The following is an 18155-nucleotide window of genomic DNA, read 5'->3' as shown; positions in this document are numbered from 1 at the left end:
ATTATTCCCAAACAAGGTCCAACTTGTTCTGTATTCATCAGTACATGAAAACTATTTTATTGTTAATTCAAATCTAAAATCACTAAACATTTTCATTGAACATGACTAAAATAATTGAATACTTGCGAATGAAATCGCTGAACAGGGCCGTGCAGAGGCCACTAAAGGGGCAGGTGCTCAAAAAAAAGGGCACATCTAACCGCATTCTAGGACAGAATATTAACAAAGCCACACAGGTTTCAGAGTTTAATAAACAATAATAAATTAGAAAATTGTGAGATATACAATCAAAGCTAAGGAAAATCTCTATATAGAGCATACAATTATGCATATGTAAGATATATTAGTAATTTCTTTCTGCAGATCTATTTTGTTATAGGAAAGTATTGCAGTATTCAAATCTGCAATTTAGCAAGATATGTAAATCAGAGCTAGACCACCAGATATATTGTCTTTACAGAATTACACTATTAAACATATAAACAAGGGCACAATGCAACCTTTTAGTGTACTGTAATCTATAAAAAGAGCTGCCTGTTTGCTACACTTGCAGTGGAGATGAAGATGATCCATTCAGGAAAGCAGAGCTGCATTTAATATGGAACTGCAGAAAAAAAAAAAAAAAAAAAACAAGAGCAAAAATTGAATTGTTAATGCATGTTACCATGAGAAAAGCCTACTGAGTTTAGCTTAAAAAACTTGTTTTAAAATTAAAATCACACATTTTTGTCTCATGAAGTAAAAAAAAATATTTGCAAAACAAACTTATTTGCGCATGTCAGAAAACTTTTCTTGCTATTCTAAGTTTTTGTTTGTGACTCAAAGTTTTGCTTGCGATTCTCACATGACGTCGTGGGCAGGGCCCAAAATTGCAACAAAAGATTTCTGATGTGTGCAAATAAAAGTTTATGTTTGGCAAATAACTTTTTTAGTTCATGAGACAAAAAATTAGTTACTTAATTTTTAAAGAAAAGCTTTTTAAACAAAACATTTTGTTTTTAAAAAAGAAATCATTACAATTGCAAAAGTTTTGATTACAATTTTATTTATATAACTGAGGTTAGTTTTTTTTTTTTTTTTTTTTTCATTGAATAATTGGGGAAAAAAAATAATTTCATACTCTGTGAACCAGACCCTAAACTTACTTAAAGTCTGGATTGAGTTTTTTCCCCTTCATTAATGATACACTTTTATTACATACATTATATCTATCATGGTAATTCAGGGTGAGTTATTTTTAATTCTAAATTAATATCCTTGTTGGTCTTTTATTTAAGTGCTATTCTCCTTCAAGGTACATTTACCTAACGCTGGAATAAATGCATTGTACATTATGCAGCAAAGGAAATTAGAAGACATATGTCCATTATAGAGATGATCGGTTTTGTCCAAAACCTTCAGTATTGCATAAGCGATACTGAAGAATGACTGATATCATTAACGATACAGGGAAGAAGCTTTTCAGTTATCTTGCTTTGATAGCAAAGTCGTTAGCTAGCAACTAGCTAATTGCACAACAACAGCAGCCTAATGTCTGTATGATAAAAATACTGAACCGATAGATAAGAACAGTTTTTCCTCACCTGGCTGTCTTCTCCCCTCAGTAGTTCTTCAGAGAAAGGCAGACGCAGAGGCCTGTCAGTGTCTGTTGTATTTCATTACCTCTCTGCTTAAACCGCTGAAGCAGAAACGATACTTCAACGTTTTCCGTCATCTGAGAAGTAGCAAGTCGACTCCACTTTATTCACCAAAAACATTTTTTTTTAATTCACCAAAAACTGTTCTGTAATCTGGAACGTTCGCTACGTTGAGCTCCGCAGTTAGCCGCCTTATCTCACTGCGCGAGAGGCAACTGCGTCACGGGCAAAAAGTCAAAGGTAACAAGGTGACCAGAGGGCTTATTATGTTGTACAAAAAACCCCAACAAAAAACAAATAATTTTAGTACATGTTATTATGTGTCAGAAGAGGGCTTAGGAAATAATAATACAAAAAAAAAAAAAAAAAGACCAAAAGGGCACTTGGGGGCAAGGAGCAAAAGGGGCAGGTGCTCAAGCACCCTCACCCCCCCTTTGCACGTGCCTGTTGGTGAAGTTGTTTGAAGTAGCTTCAGTCAACATGAACACTGTTTGGAGCAGAAGACTAATCTTCAGCTTCTTTTAGGAGGAGGGGGGCATAAAAAACGGTGATTATTGCTTTTCAAACTTCCCAATTCCCTGCTCTCTTCCAGGTTTTGTTTTCCATCTTTTGGCATCTGCGTCTCATTGCAGTACAGTGTACAAACAAGACAGAACACTCCTATGTGTACAAGTGTTTAGCTGTCAGGATTCTTTCTGCTTACCTTGCAGGTAAGCTGGATTCTCATCAGGTTGGCAAGATTGGATCAACCTTGACAGGATCAACAATGCCCATTTACAACCAAAATACAAACTTAGCAGAACAATTGTTGTGTGACAGGGCTCATTGTCTTTTTCGAGAGAAGTAATAAAGAGCACCGTTGCCATGGGCAGAGGTACTTGGTCAGCAACAGTGTGAAAGTAATGTCAGAGTAAAATCCTCCTTCTATAAACCAGGATTACAATGGAACAAAGCAATGGAAGTAAAGTGTAATTTATTATAATACTGATGAAGACTAGGTGATTAAAATTAAATGTGTTTTTTCTTCTCAAGCTATGCCTAATATAAGACATAATTCACTTTGACCTGATAAGTTTCATTCTTACTGTTCCCAAATTACCAACACGCACAGTGCCAAAATTAACAAAGTGCACAATAAAGCAACATCAACCATACATGTTTACTTGTAACAAACAGGTTCGTGTTGTTGTGAATGCATTGCCTAAGCTAATCCAAATCCAGAGTTTTCACTATCTAAGCTGTTAGCCATCCTTGCATTATCTTCCTAGTTAGTTGCTGTAAGCCCTTTCTATCCAATTGTCTTGGCTAGTTAGTTTAGGCTCAATCCATTCTTAGCTTGGCTTACCCTATTCTTAATCTGTCTTTTCTTGAAAATTTCTGTTAGTGTCTTAGAGGTTATAGGGCATCAGGAGGTCAAGCATCAAGGTACCTTTACAGACTTGAGCATTGTCCATTTATGTACGAATGGCTTCAAAAGCAGCACTGGTGTTTATAAGCTTGACTGTTCCTGGTTGCAAAACGTTAAGCAAAAAGATTAAGTCTTACTTACCTACAATTTCATACAGTAATTATAAAGCACTATCAATCATATTTGCAGCTTGGCAAAAGTAAAGTCAAAGAATTATTCCCATATATTGCACAAGTTTATCATAACTGAAATCCTGTTTAAAACCAGTCAAACCAATTGGATATTGAAAACTTCAAAATGCTGATGCAGGGAGGATAAAACAAAAAGGACAGAAAATAGTGGCCAACAAATCAACCGTTCAGTGAATAATCCTCTCATTGTTTGGTCTTTTCACTGGACAACCACATCTCTGTGGGTTGGCAGTTTTGCCAGGCACTTTGGTAACACTTTATTTGAAGGGGTGTGCATAAGACTGACATGACACTGTCATAAACAGGACAGAACACCTGTCATGAACATGAAGAAGTCTTTATGAATGTTTATGACAGTTGTCATGAAGTGGGAACTTTGCATGATTTTGTAAATAATGAGAATTTAATGCAAAGTTGGCATTTTTAATAGACTTTCAATGCAACTTCTAGAGCAACTTTGCATTAAAAGTGTCATTATTTACCGAACGACACTTCATGTTTATGACAGGTGTTATGTCATGTTTATGACAGTGTCATGTCAGTCTTATGCACACCCCTTTAAATAAAGTGTTACCGGCACTTTTTTTTCAAATGATAGATGCATGGTAGCTGGCCTGCACATGTATAGTGGTTTATCAATTCCAGACAAATTGATAAAGTCAAAGTGATTTACACTACATTCAGTTATTCACACATTCACGTACACATTAATACGCTGATAGTGGTAAACTACATTGTATCCACAGTTACCCTGATATAAAGTAGAGCTCTGTGGATTTTCTGAAGTTTGGAATATTGTTTTGTAACTTAATCCCACCTTAAACTTCTTCAAAACTTCATACCTCACTTGCCGGGTTTGTTGTTAAGTAGCCATGAAGGTTTTTTAGTTCAAAGGTCTTCTCTAAGATATCTCTCAAACCTTCATTGAATGGTGGTACATACAGTCATAGGCTTTGTTGTTTTTGTATTGTAGTTAGCCATGTTTTGGCTCTATCTCTCTCTCTCTCACACACACATATATATATATATATATATATATATATATATATATATATATATATATATATATATATATATATAATTTTTTTCCAGGAGGAGCAGCTTTACAATAAGCTTGATCTTTTTTAACCTGCAAAGGGGGAGCTTGACCTTCAACCAATGTTTATGCTCTGTGCTGGTCTAAGAGGCTTCATCTCCAGAGCTGAAGAAGGTAAGCCCATGTGTGACCTTTGAATCTGTTTAAAAAGTTTATCTATAAATGCATGACTTTAAATGAACAATGCAGAACTTTCTAGAGTGATGGTTCTAAAGTGACTTACATTCACTCATTCAGTACTGCACTGCAGGGTTGTTACACTATGTATTGGTGTTTTATTCATTTCAATCAATGAGCTTATTATTATTATTATTATTATTATTATTATTATTATTATTATTATTATTATTAATAATAATAATAATAATAATAATGTCTGATTTAATGAGTACCAAATGTAATGTGTGGATGACAAAGCATGTCAAAAATTCCTAACCTCAAAATTTTGAAGATGACAGAGTGCAGTTATCTAGTCTATTTCATGTTCAAGAGCTTCCTTGCCTCTGAAATGAGCAATAACCAAATTTTACAGTGACAAGGAGGAACTACTTAAAGCCTAAGAGCTTTTTATCTGTCACATGAATGAAAAGAAAGATTTTTTTTTTACTTCAGTCTACTCTAGCATAATCACATGAGTCTCTGTTTGGCAGAGTAAGGGAAGGAGAAAGAACAGAAGACGTGGGGAAGAGACAGGTTGGCTAATTAATCGCCAGAAGCAAGAGTTTTATGAACAAAAGTCATGTGGCCTGTGTGGGCACATGGCTTCTGTATTTTCTGCTGTATACAGGCTCTTTGATTTGCACTCGGTCTCGAATAATAATGAGTTGTTCACTCTCTCTGGTTATACATGTAGTGTGCTCAGCAGTTCCCCCCTTCCCTTTGCTGGCAGCATTGTTGACAGGTGGTCCCTGTGACTTGCCTTTGCACATCGGTCATTTGAAGGATCATTCCCTTGGTCTGCTTGGAGATCACCTGGGCTTTACTCTGAATTAATGAGTGGGTTCTGTGTTCCTCCTGGCTCCAGAGTAATCTATCAGTATAAATCTCCTATAACAAGAGTGAAGAGTTACAGCCCATCAACGTAGAGGTGCTCGTAAATAACAGGCTTCAAACCCTTTGGTAAAAACGAAAAGAAAGCACAGACAATACTCTTCCTTGTGCAATGCCTAATTGCAACAAACTTAATTGCTCGTTTACCGTGACTAAATTTGAATATACAGATGGAAAGTAGATGTGAATGAAATACACATAATGCAGATAAATAAAAAGTACTCTTGGGATTGGTTGTAGTAATCAAATTTTACCAGATGCAGTTAGTTGGTCCCAGAAAACTGGCTTAACCAAAACGTAGGAGAGCAATGAGAGTCTTTAGCTCCTAAAAGGGAGTAAAAATGTGCAAAGTTGTGGAGCCGCTACAAATACATTTCTATATATTATTATTCCTTGGGAGTTGAATGCTGCTGGTTAATCAAAGCCCTGGAGTCTTTTAAATCCGTACAGTTTGCCCTTGGCTTTCAGTTACAGATGTGCTTAAGGTATTAATGTTAGACCTTGAGAACAAAATCTCTGGGTGTCACGGTGGAGTGTTTAGAAACACATTAGTAATATGGATTTTTACAATGTTGTTGGTGAGAGTAGGTCTGAAAGCGCAGGTCTCATAACAATCATCATAAACATTGTGTTTAAGATTCATATGGAAGATTCTTTTCAAATAACTTGAAACCCTGATTACTATAAAAACATGAAATCATCAAAATCATTACCTTTAATTTATATGCATTTTATGTAATGAGTGACAGACATATAATGCATTTGAAAGCTGGAAATTGAAAATGACAAACCCAGAGAATTGATCAGTTATGAAATGCAATATTTTTTTAGCCAGTAGCAATTTCTTTTATGGATAAATGGTTTAATGCCCAGAGCAGCATGGTCTGGGGGACGCTACGATCATCCATTTTCATCTATCCATCCATTTTCTATTTCCTCTTGTCCATGCAGGGTTGCAGCGGAGCTGATGCCTCACTCTGAATAATAGGCAGAGTGCACCCTGGACAGGGCACCGGTACATTACAAGGCACTTTATGGACAGTTAAGGGAAAAATAAAACTCACATGCCAGTTGTATTTAGGATAAGATTGTATTGGTGATATAAATGTCCCACCAGTAAGTGCTAATTTCTCTCTGTCGTTGTGTCCTGGGGTAAGACGCTTCACCCGCCTTGCCTGCTGGTGGTGGTCAGAACAACCTTGCTTTGCTCAGATTGCCCTGGGCAGCGGTAGCTACAATCCAGCAGCTTGCCATCATCAGCTTGTGACTGATTTCATGTTAAAAAGTCTTTTCTGGGTCATGAAAAGCGTGATGCAAGTCATTTCATTCATTTGATTCTCTTCTTTTCTATTGCTAGGTAGTTGTAGAGATATACAGATATATCTCAATGCCTCCCAGTAAAACAATTCTCAATTTGAATCTGTCGAATGTTTTAACCTGTAGTTTATTAGCTTGTTCTATCACCCTCCAAAGCAGCTTCATTTGAGCTCAGTCTGTTAATTATACCAGTTATTTGAGCTTTGATCTTTAGAGCTGATCTCATTTTAGAGCCAACTGTAGATACGCTCTTCTTCTAAGTCGATCGCCCATATCCAATTAGGCACCGAATTTGACAAGGGCTGAGGAACTTTGGTGTTTGCCGTCTTGGAGTACTTTAAGCTTAGGGTTTGCAAGTGCTGCAAATGACTGATTTTTTGATCTTCTTTACTGAACTTTACTGAAAAGATGACAGAAAGAGTACTTGCAGGCAAACAGTAATTGATCTCACACAGATTTTGCATGTTATAACAATGTCTGGAGGAAAGATCATTAAAATCCTCAGGGAGTTATCACAATTTACTTTCTTTCCCAGAGTTATTATTAAGCTCCTTTTCTGTAAAAAAAAAAAAAAAAAAAAAAAAAAACAAGCTGAATTTTATCAAAGGATCAAGCGAATCTTTAGGTAATTTTAGTGCTACTCCACTGACTGTATTATGTCTCTTCATAATACAGTCATATGTTTTAAGATTTCTCACATATGTTTAATTGTTCAGTTATTAAGCCCAGGGAAACCAAAATGTACAGTATTATTTAGCTACTAGGGTCACAATAAACATGTGTAGTCAAGTATGTTATTAAACAAAAATATTGGTTGTAGAAGCATGTTTTGTGCTATTTACAAGTCAATGCTGCCACTAAGTATGTTTCCTTCATGTTCATTTTGTAATATATCTGGCCCTATAGTTTTCTTCTGTTTTTTATTTCTCATAGAAATTCAATTAAACTCATATTAAACGTAATTCATATTAAATGAAGTTCTTCAGGGAGTTATTATGACTGTTGGCAGGAAAAATCTGTTGTAGCAGTTTGTATTACAGCAAATTTGAAGAAGTCTCTAACTGAAGACACTGTTTTCCCATGACAGTCTCTAGAACTGTAAGCTCAATGGGAGTTCAGTGTGTTTAACTTTCTTATATGGAGAGACTGGCATCATTATTACTTCAATAAATGTTGTACTCTCTCCTGATTTGTATTTCCCGTATAGAGTACTCTTGGTCTGGTGCTTCTTTGCTTAGTTGTGTTTTCATAGGCAAATCAAACCTTTTTAAGCTATTTATGCTTTTCTGCTCCATACAAAACATTTCTACATCAGTGTTTGTGTGTAACTGTGTTTAACTGTTTCCCAGGTTACTGTTTGTAGCCATGTTTCTTTTTCCTAAACAGATCACAGCTACAATGAAGCTTTTGTCATGAGTGACTCAAATGAAGCTGTATTGGCAATACTTTCGTTTTTTAAAGACTAACTGAAGAATTTTGGTTTGTTGCTCCCATCTGTTGTTCAAAAGTCTTTATCATAGCAACAAACCAAAGCTGATGCATTCACTTTCTTCCCTTCATTTCCCTACAGACAAGTCATTTGTAAGAGAAAAGAAGCAAGAGTATCACTGTAAATAGCCTACCAACTGTGATAAGTCCCCAAAAAGTATAAATATGTGTTGAGGAATTGTAGAATGAGTTTGTTGGATTTTACAGAAAAAGTAGTTATGACAGCTTGACAGATGGTGTTCACTATGAAGAGGACTCATTTTAGGACCTTTATTCCATGTACAATAATTCTCAGCAGTTCGTCAACTGCAGAATCTGGCCCCCTAAATGTTTTTGGATGTAGTCCAGTGCACCTGTTCACTTGTCTGTATTTAGCGACTGCTGAATAGGACTCCTAATCTTTTACTTTTACAAAGCTTCAAAAAGTGATGAAATACTAGCTATGCTTGATTAGTTATAGTTGTTACTGGGCATCACATCAATTTAACTTATGCCCTGGTTTAAGCAAGATAGTTTCATTTCTCCACAACCAAGTACAATTAAATGAAAACCTAGAGAGGACACTGAAAAAGTTAATGTAGCTGTTTCCTGCAACTCAGACAAATGCAGAGGGGAAAATTATTATTGAACACTTCAACTTTTTCCTTAGTCTTAATATTTCCATTGGCATAAAATTCCCAACAAGTGCTGCCAACAATCCAAGTAATCCCTATACGCAAAGTAATAATAATAATAACAAGTACAAATGAAGTACTTTGTAAAACATTAGATTGTTGTAGGGAGGAGAAAAGAAAACCTGGTCTTATGCTTTGATCAGATGTGAAATGTTTTGAGAACAGGCATAAGAAATTGATAAGTTGGGTTGGGCTGGGTTGACAGCTGGAATTAAGTGAAGGGATTGATGGATTAGGAGGAAACTTTGAAAGAACAAAAGGATCAGGGAAATTAATAAAGCACTGACCAATGAAAAAGAATGAGAATTAATGAGGGGAAAATAAAAAAAAAAAGACAAACGAAACTTAATGAATGAAATAAGCGCCATACATTTGCCAGGTTATTATAGGATTTAACTTCATTAGTTTTTGCTAAAACTGGCTGGACTGGGCTTCAGTGATTTGCAGCTTTGCCTCGAAAATAAACGATTCTCAATTCAAATGTTGTCTGGGAGGTCTTGCTGCATAGTTTCTGTTTTTTTCTGGAATACTGTGGTTTTCTCTCAATAAAAAAAAACAAACAAACAAAAAAAAAAAACATACATTTTACTTGCCAACTGTACATTGCTAATGGGTGTGCATATATGTATGTGCTGGGGAATGGAGTCTCCAAATGAGAGGTTAGAGACCCGTTCATGGTTCATCGCACTCATCTGCTTTTTACTGCTGGGAAAAGAACCAGTAAAATGCTCCTAAATTTTGTTCTCTGGTAAAAAGACTACTCTAAGGTGAAACCGTCATTATTTAAAGTTTTAAGTTTTAAATGAGATCAGTTAATCACTCAGACTTTGTTTTTTCTGCCTTCGCTATATTAAAATTTGTGACCAGGTGTCCATGACGACACATCTGCTGGATGAAGAATTGATATCCAAATTAGTCTGACAAGTGTGACCATCACTAAAGGAGAGGCGAACTAATGGTGAAGCTTCCATTAGTCCACCTTTAACAGCTGTCAACCTGATGTATATTAAACACAATATCTAAAAGACATTAGTGTAAATATCACCATATGTATAAAGCATAATGGCAGCTGCTGTGAATGGGGGGGAGGAACGTCGTTCTTGAAATAAATATATCAAAAGAGAGATTCAGTTCCCAAGGAAGCTATAAATTAGTATTTGATCTGCAGTGTGATTTTCTAATTAGATTTAATTATGTTAAAGCATGAATTTCTCCATTAGTGATTTAGAATAGCATGACATGTCTTGGCATATGTTCCAGAACATTTTCAAATGTGTATTTATTTGTAAATAAAGGAATGATGGACATGGAAAATAATCACCTACTCTCTCTGCCATCAGTCTGGCATCGCTACAACATATTTCAGCTGTGATTTGGCTCTGTGATAGATCCATCATGGTGTCAGTTTGCTGGAAAGGCTTCAAAAATGAAGTTTTTAATTAGCCCAAGTAAAAGCATATGTTTGAGATTCATTTAAATGTGCAACACAATGCCTCGTCACATTTTCACTTTTCTCAGTCACACGCACCAAAACATTTTTGCCAATGTACATAAACTGACAATTGAGGGGCCCATGGTCACTGTGAGGGAGGTGCTGAAATCCATAGGACATGCAAGCAAACTGTTGCCATAGCAATTAGTGATGCACTCACCAAATGTAGAAGTTCTGCAAAGTATCTGTTTGTTACTTAAAGTATCTGATGTTAATTAAAATATATCCAGAGTTTCACAAATGTGATTTAGTCTGTTGTGAATCAGAACTATGCTAGCCATGACCACATTATATTTTGTGCTTTCCTAAATTGTTTAATTGTACAGTACCCTTAATGTATGGAAAATTTCAATTTGAATAAAAAAGTAAAAAAAAATTCTGATCATTCCAACTGAGGACAGGGTCTAATTTTTATACCAGATAATGAGAAAAAGTAATAATATGTGCCCTTTTATACAGTCTAGTTTTAGCTGTAAATGGCCAAAGTTGAAGGCTGTACATTAGACCTAAATTAATTTTTCTGTATCCATTTTTTTGGCAAATCATTCAACTTACACTCAACAAATAATTTCAGACATTCTGGAAAAACTAAGCTATTTTCATTGTAAAAGTAGTTTTAAAAAGTGTTAAAATCATAATAAAGATACTGACTTTGCTGTATGTGCACCCTTAACTTTATTTCACAGTATTTTGTCTGAAAGCAGATAACATAGTTTTAAGAATTAAAAATAATAATAAAAAAAACACATCTTTGTGCTCTTGTTTGTTTTGATGCACTCAAATAATTGTTGCACTCTCTATATGTTTTCCTCATCACTTAGAACTCTTATTAGACACAGAAGTGCTACAATATGCAATATAAAAAACATGGTTCTAAGTAGCTAAATAAACTAGAACCCTGACAGCTCTTGAAACATACTGAAATGCTTTTTATAAAAATAATGAATGAAGATTTAACAACAATATAAACATTAGAAATAATACAACAGTTTACACTTTTACTTAAATCTCAAAAAATTTAAGGCGGTTGAAATATTAAGTCAGACAACCCATTTAACAGAAAACAAGGTGCTTACATAAGACATTCACGTCAGGCTCATGAATGTTTCATCATAGAGTAAAGTAATAATATCATCACACATTTAAATGAGATGGACAGAGAAAATGTACAAATGGGTTTGAAATACAAATGCAAACAATCAACTTAATGTTTTTGAAAAAATCCTTAACTCATGTCTGAGAACTATATGTAACTTGTACACAAATGTCTGCCATGCTGTTTTGTTTACTAATCCATTAATTAGACTGTTTATTATTTATTAATCTGGATGGACCTCAGGTCACTCTTAATGTTACTGTTTCTTTTTAAGAAAGCAGAGTAAAACTGGAATCAATGTTTTTTACTGTTACTGTATTGTCCGTTACTATATGCTAGCCAATTAAAGTTTGTGTTGTTTGGTAATAACCACAATGGAATCTAATAAAAGTCAGAATAAATGTATTAAAATGTTGAGATATAAAGACCAAATTCGTTTTACTTTGGTGACATGAGGTTGGAATGGTTAACACTACGGCCAAGTAGCAGAGAATGAGCAAAAATTGGATTAGAGCCTTGATAGCATTTGCATTTCTTCTCTTTTAAATATGAGTAAATAGGTAGCTATGCAATGCATTTTAATATGTTTGAAGCAATGATGAGAAAGATATTTAGCTCCTTTATACATGTCGACATTGCAGCAATTCATCACGTGACAGAAAACATATTTCTTACATGTTATTAACTATGTGATGAATCATCATGAGCCTTGTTGGAATAAAATACATAAACATCTTACAAATAAAAAGATTGAAATAATATATTTACTTAAAAAAAACAAAAAAAAACATGATTTATAAATTCACAGCCATTAAGTCAGAGGATTCAGTTTCACATTCGAAAACTATACTTTAGCATGTTGATGTGTGCCTGGTACTTTGCTTTCATAATATACAAAATGATTTAACAGCCTAAGCAGATAAAATTCACATTAAACTTCTCAGCAAGCAACAAGGCCCATCTGAATAACAAACTATCTTCATTCATGTATATGATCACACATTATGCAATATAGCAGGCTGGAAGAAATATTGAAGCAAAAGAAAAAAGTAAAAGTGAAATCCACAAGAGATAATAGCATGATTTAAAAATCTTTTTTGAAAATACATGGAAAAAGCTGCCATAGACAGATCAGAATATGTATCTGTTACATTCATCTATTGGGCTCCCCTGCAGGGCAGCTTTCTGTCTACCTAAATAATGACAATGTAGAGCTGCCTTTCCATTGGAGTCTTAGTGTTTAACAGCAGGCTTTTAAGTAAAATCCTGTTTCTGAATACAACGGTTTCCCAATTTGTAATTTTAAAGGAGGATCTTATAAAAATAAATACCTAAAATTATATTGCTCTACTACTGTATGGTAATTTGATCCCCAGACTAGGCAGGAAAGTTGTAAACATTTTTAGCTTTTTCTACTTTGGTACAAAAGATACAAATGGCGGTTCATGGAACAGAAACACAGATGTTAACATCAGCATGGTCTATACTGCATTTTTGCCAGCAGGGTGTCTTTCAGGATCCAACCAGTAAATACTGCACGTTGTGATTCAGGGAACTTAAAAACTGAATCCATCTGAATCATGAAAAAAGCTCAAAAACTGAATGAAAGAAAAATAACTAAAATATAACTGGTGGGATTCTTTGAATTTACTTTAACACTAGAACCGCAAAGAGGTCATTTTTTACTCCTTATACATTCTCAGCTCTTAGTAAGACTTGAATCCACAGTGTCTACTACTTTATGGCTTTTACTAAAATGTCCCTCATTAGCATTGCATCAGTTATGGGAAATGTACGATATGGGATAATAAAAAATTTGACCTTTTATCCAAGGACTGCAAAGTAAGTCATTTCTACCCTACATAAACGGTATCAAATAGACAGTGCTCATCATATTTGCCTAAAAGACAATAATATTACCCATGTGTGAGTAAAGTACAGGACAAATCTCCATTAGCCATAAACTATTGGCTCTAGTTTTGTTCACACTATTTAAAGTATGAACAAAACTATTTCATGGGGAGCTCTGAAAGATATATATATATATTATATATATATATATATATATATATATATATATATATATATATATATATATATATATATATATATATATATATATATATATATATATATATAAATATATATATATAAAATATATATATTTTATATATATATATATATATATATATAAAATGTTCATTCTTTAAGAACTGAAATTCACTGTAGAAGACCCAGTGGATCTTATTCTGGGGCTGCTTTCATGTTTTTTCTAATTTTATTTTGAACTCTGCAGATTACTTGACTGCATTGTGTACATCCTTGGACCATCACAAATTTCCTTCTGTGATTTGCACATAAAAAGAACAAGAACTGTGCAAATAACCCACAAAGTGGGTAGAAAACCAACCACAAATCCAGTCGGTATGAGTGCATTTCTATTTTGGCTTTGTCTTTGTTTCATAAATTATTAAACATTGTGGAATCTGCTGTGCATTTTTGGCATTTAAGATCATATTCGGACAAATATAACACCTAGAAAAGACTGGGTCAGACATGCACTGTCACATTATAGTTTAGAGGGTGTTCTTTCTTTCTTTCTTTCTTTCTTTCTTTCTTTCTTTCTTTCTTTCTTTCTTTCTTTCTTTCTTTCTTTCTTTCTTTCTTTCTTTCTTTCTTTCTTTCTTTCTTTCTTTCTTTTTTACTTTGACTGCATCTATAACACAACATGGAGACTGATATCTGTTGGGACTTTGAATGGTAGTCAGTCTTTGTAAATATGTGAGGGCAACATTAAACTAAATATAATTTTCATTAAAAATATTACTTCCTTCTCGCAGCATTTTTATTCCTCCGTTTGTTTATTTATTAATTTAATTTTGTTTGTTTTGTTGTTTGGTTAATGATGTAATTACTTTGCTAAATTAAGAAATACACAAAAAGATATTAGACATGATATTAGAATTTTTTTTTAGATGGTATATATAAAAAGGGAGTTCTCCATTAATACGTATCAAGTATGATTGAAAATGTGTGCCTGGTGCAATTTCATAGAACAAATTGGCGAAATAGTTTTTCTCCTGTTAATAAAACTATTCAAATGATCATAATACAATCTGTTGAAATTTAATCTTTGTCATTTTTAAGGCTTCTAGAAATGAGGATAAAACCTATGGCAGTTCTGAGGAGTACTGGAATGATTGCGGTTCTAGGGCTAATGTTAGACGTTAACAAATATTTTCAAAAGAGACAGCGGTCAGTTTGATAAACCTGATTCATCTACTAATACTTCACCATTTACACAGCAAACATTTCAAATATAGAAACCCATATCTGTACACAGTTTTCAATTAAATATATGCAAGGAGGAAGGAAAAAAAGTGTTCTGCTTGTGTGGGTCCCAATAGTTCCTCAAAAAAATTTAAAGTTTCATTTTCTTCATATAGTAGATTCATATTACACAACAGCAAATCCACTGTCACAGGACTTGGCCATGCGATACCCAAAAAAACCTAATATCCATTGTAACATATACATAATTAATTTGCAATATATTTTTTTCCAAGATGAATGCTTTAGATAATAAGAGAAGTTTTAGAATCCTCGTCTCATCTTCTTCACAGTCAAAAGAGAGTGTGATATACATGAAAGATTAGTTAATTATGGTAGAGAAGTATCCATTGATTCAAATGTCAAATGGTGTTCTTGTGTCATTTTAGCAACAGAAAGTCCATTTTAAAAACACCTAGATGAATTATGATTTATGTTGGGCTGAAACGCCTTTCCAGTAGTCTAATATGTCATGCAGGTCCTCATCCTTTGCAAACTGAACTTTCTTACGCAGCGCATGGCCAGCAGCCATGTACTCCTCATCTTTATGTCGCTTGCGGTGGAGTCTGAATCGCTCCCAGATGCTGTGTGAAGGTTTGCAGTAGTATTCAGGGCTGGATGAGTAGCTCAGATTATGATACTGAGAGGACATCTGGGAGTAGGCTAAGTCTCTGGACCGGGAGTGGGTGAGGGGTTCCAACAGCTTGTGGCTATCGGGTCCTTCCAGCTCCTCTATCTGAGCATCAGGATATGAATGCCGGTGGTCACTGTACTGGCGGATCTTATCTGCCTCTGCCCTCAAGATGGCTGCGGCAGGTGTTACTGTAATGATGCTATCTCCTGTTGGGGAGGTTTTCTCTATGTACTTGGAGTCAGAGCGATAAGGCCTTGGGCTTCGCATGGGCCCGCCTGTGGCAGTGCTGGGCCTCTTTGGCGAGACATCAGAGCTTCTATGCCTCTGAAGAGAGTGATGGTAGCTGTCCTTATACACTGGGGAAAGAAGGCCAGGGTTACTTTGGGGGTGCTCTGATATTAGTACCAGTTGGGGTTCTGCTGTCGACACTGCTCCAGATTTAACTCCTTGAAAAGAAGTCGATTCTGATTTTAGGGCATCTATGCAGTTGTTGATTATCTGATTGACTTTATCAACTTCTTTTGCTATTGTGGAAATCTCTGCCACTGATCCCTGACTGTTGCCAGCCATTCCCATATCACACTCTCTGCGCTCATGATGATCCATGCTCCGGACGTCCATGTAGTTCCCCTTCATCATTTTTGGAGTCTCACTTATCTCTTGAAACTTGTACTGCTCCATTTCACTTGCAGATGGCAGGTAGGGCATTCGGGCCATGCTCTCTCCGGCCACCAGCTGCTTCTGTGACATTCGAGAAATAGTCCCTCCCTCTAGTTCTTGTCCATACTTGAGTTCCATTATATTTTTCTTAAGACTTCCTGATTTTCTTTGCTTTTCATCTTGCTGACGCTTCCTTCGCAAACAATAATACACAATTCCCAGAAAAATCACCATGCTAAAAAGGCAGCCCAAAATAGTCATGATATAATGAGTAGCAGTCGCATTGTTTACATCTCTGTCTTTTCCATTCCAAGGTCCAGTGGAGAATGTCAGACATGTGTGATTTTGTTTCATAGAATTGCGTTCTGAAGTAACACAGACTGTGTAGTTGGAGTGGGGTTGAAGGTTTTTAATCTCTACGTCTTCCTGTACTTTGTAGAGCCTGTCCAGGTTTGTGAAAAAGTTGTTGTTGTAAAGAACCAGAAAGTACAGCTTCTTGAAGGGATCAGGAAACTGAACTGTAACGGTAGCAACTGTGTTTGTCACTGCCTTTAGATTCATCACAGGGGTTCCCTGCACCTCGTTTTCAGTTGTACCAATGGTTGTGTCATCTGGTTCTGTGCCTGAGGAACAGTCTTCCAGCCCACAAAGTGTTGAGTCAGGTGGTATTGTTGTGGACTCCATGGAGACAGTGATAAATGGGGTCACGTAGTCATCGGTACACACAGTAGTTAGCATGTGAAGTGCATTTCGGTATGTGGGGTTGTTAGGATTCTGGCTCAGTAAGCTGTAACCTGCAACACCACGAGGAGAGTCACAGACCATCCGCTCATTTGTCCGGTTTGGGAAAGTCGAAAGCCATTTCACAAACCCCAGCAACTCACACGAGCAATTGAAAGGGTTTGTATACAGCTCGCAAGTGGTGAGCTTACTTAGGCTGGTAAACGTGGACCCATCTAACTGCTGGATTCGGTTCATGGAGAGATCGATATTTTCTATGTTGGGGCATTCCCAAAAGGCATTATGTATCACAGTTTCAATCAGGTTCGCCTGGAGGTAGAGGTACTGCAGCTTTCCTAAACCCCGGAGAATCCCCTCTGTCAGGTTTCGTAACTTGTTGAAGCCCATTTGGAGAACTTGCAAGTTGAACTGAGCAGAAAAGGCTCCGTCTTCTATGTACGAGATCTCATTCTTGGTCAGGTTCAGGTAGGTCAAGTTGGCAAAGCGACTGAGAGAAGAAAAATGGATACTTTTGATTTTGTTTTCATTCAGACGAAGGTCAACAATGGTGTTATTGATATGCTGTGGGATGGCTTCGTAGGGTGGTTGATTTTGGCTGCAAATTGCAAGCCACACAAAGCCCTTTTCTCCTTCAATCAACCAGCAGTCACCACTTACTCTGCCAATGTGAGTCAAACATATAAGAGTAATAGACCAAAACAAGGCACTCATCACCCCGTCTGATCTACAGGCCATTTGTGCTTTTCTTAAAGTCATGTATGGATCCAAAAAAACCAAAGGGGTTTAGTGTTATAGTTGTTTCAGTACCTTGATTTGATTTCTGCTGGGGATGCAGCAGGAGGTTCAGCTGTTTTCAGAGCCACAATAATTACGATTACTTGTTTTGCGTTTCTCGATGGGTGTGTGATGATGCATATTGTCCCCATGTACCGAAAAAAAAAAAAAATGGCTATCCTTTTTCAGTTTCTTTTCAATGAGATATGCTTGCGTCAATTTTGAGGCGATGTTCAAAGGGAGACTTCACCGCCTCGGCTTGTCTTGAGCTTTTGTCCTCAGAGGCTACCATCATTAAACCGTCTCATCTTGGTGGTTTTGACAAGTCTCTCCTTTCTCTGTCTCTCTCATGTGCACAGATGAATAACCTGCAATATAAAAACAAGAGCACAAAGTGGATGATAAGCCTAGATCATAAGAAATGAAACATTTTATGTCGACGGTAAAAATGTTACATATAAAGAGATGATTCGTGTTTACTCAAGCCCTTCTTATTTGCTCTTCACCAATTATTTCGTATACAGTTTAAGAAGTGTTTGCAGTCTCTGTGGCACACTCCTATTAAGG

The 18155-nt window shown here is 35.8% G+C and overlaps 1 protein-coding gene across 1 annotated transcript; it reads right to left on the bottom strand.

The window, feature by feature from the left end:
* Positions 1-13652: 13652 nt before the first annotated feature.
* elfn1a (extracellular leucine-rich repeat and fibronectin type III domain containing 1a) lies at positions 13653-17954 on the bottom strand. Its single transcript, XM_088007659.1, has one exon. It carries the CDS (start codon positions 17568-17570, stop codon positions 15204-15206), a length of 2367 nt encoding a protein of 788 aa, XP_087863785.1. The 5' UTR covers positions 17571-17954; the 3' UTR covers positions 13653-15203.
* Between the last annotated feature and the right edge of the window lie 201 nt (positions 17955-18155).

The sequence above is a fragment of the Poecilia mexicana genome, unplaced genomic scaffold, assembly GCF_051168715.1.
Source record: "Poecilia mexicana isolate PSO_F unplaced genomic scaffold, ASM5116871v1 scaffold_8, whole genome shotgun sequence".
NCBI lineage: Eukaryota > Metazoa > Chordata > Actinopteri > Cyprinodontiformes > Poeciliidae > Poecilia > Poecilia mexicana.
This window is presented reverse-complemented; position numbering and strand designations above follow the sequence as displayed.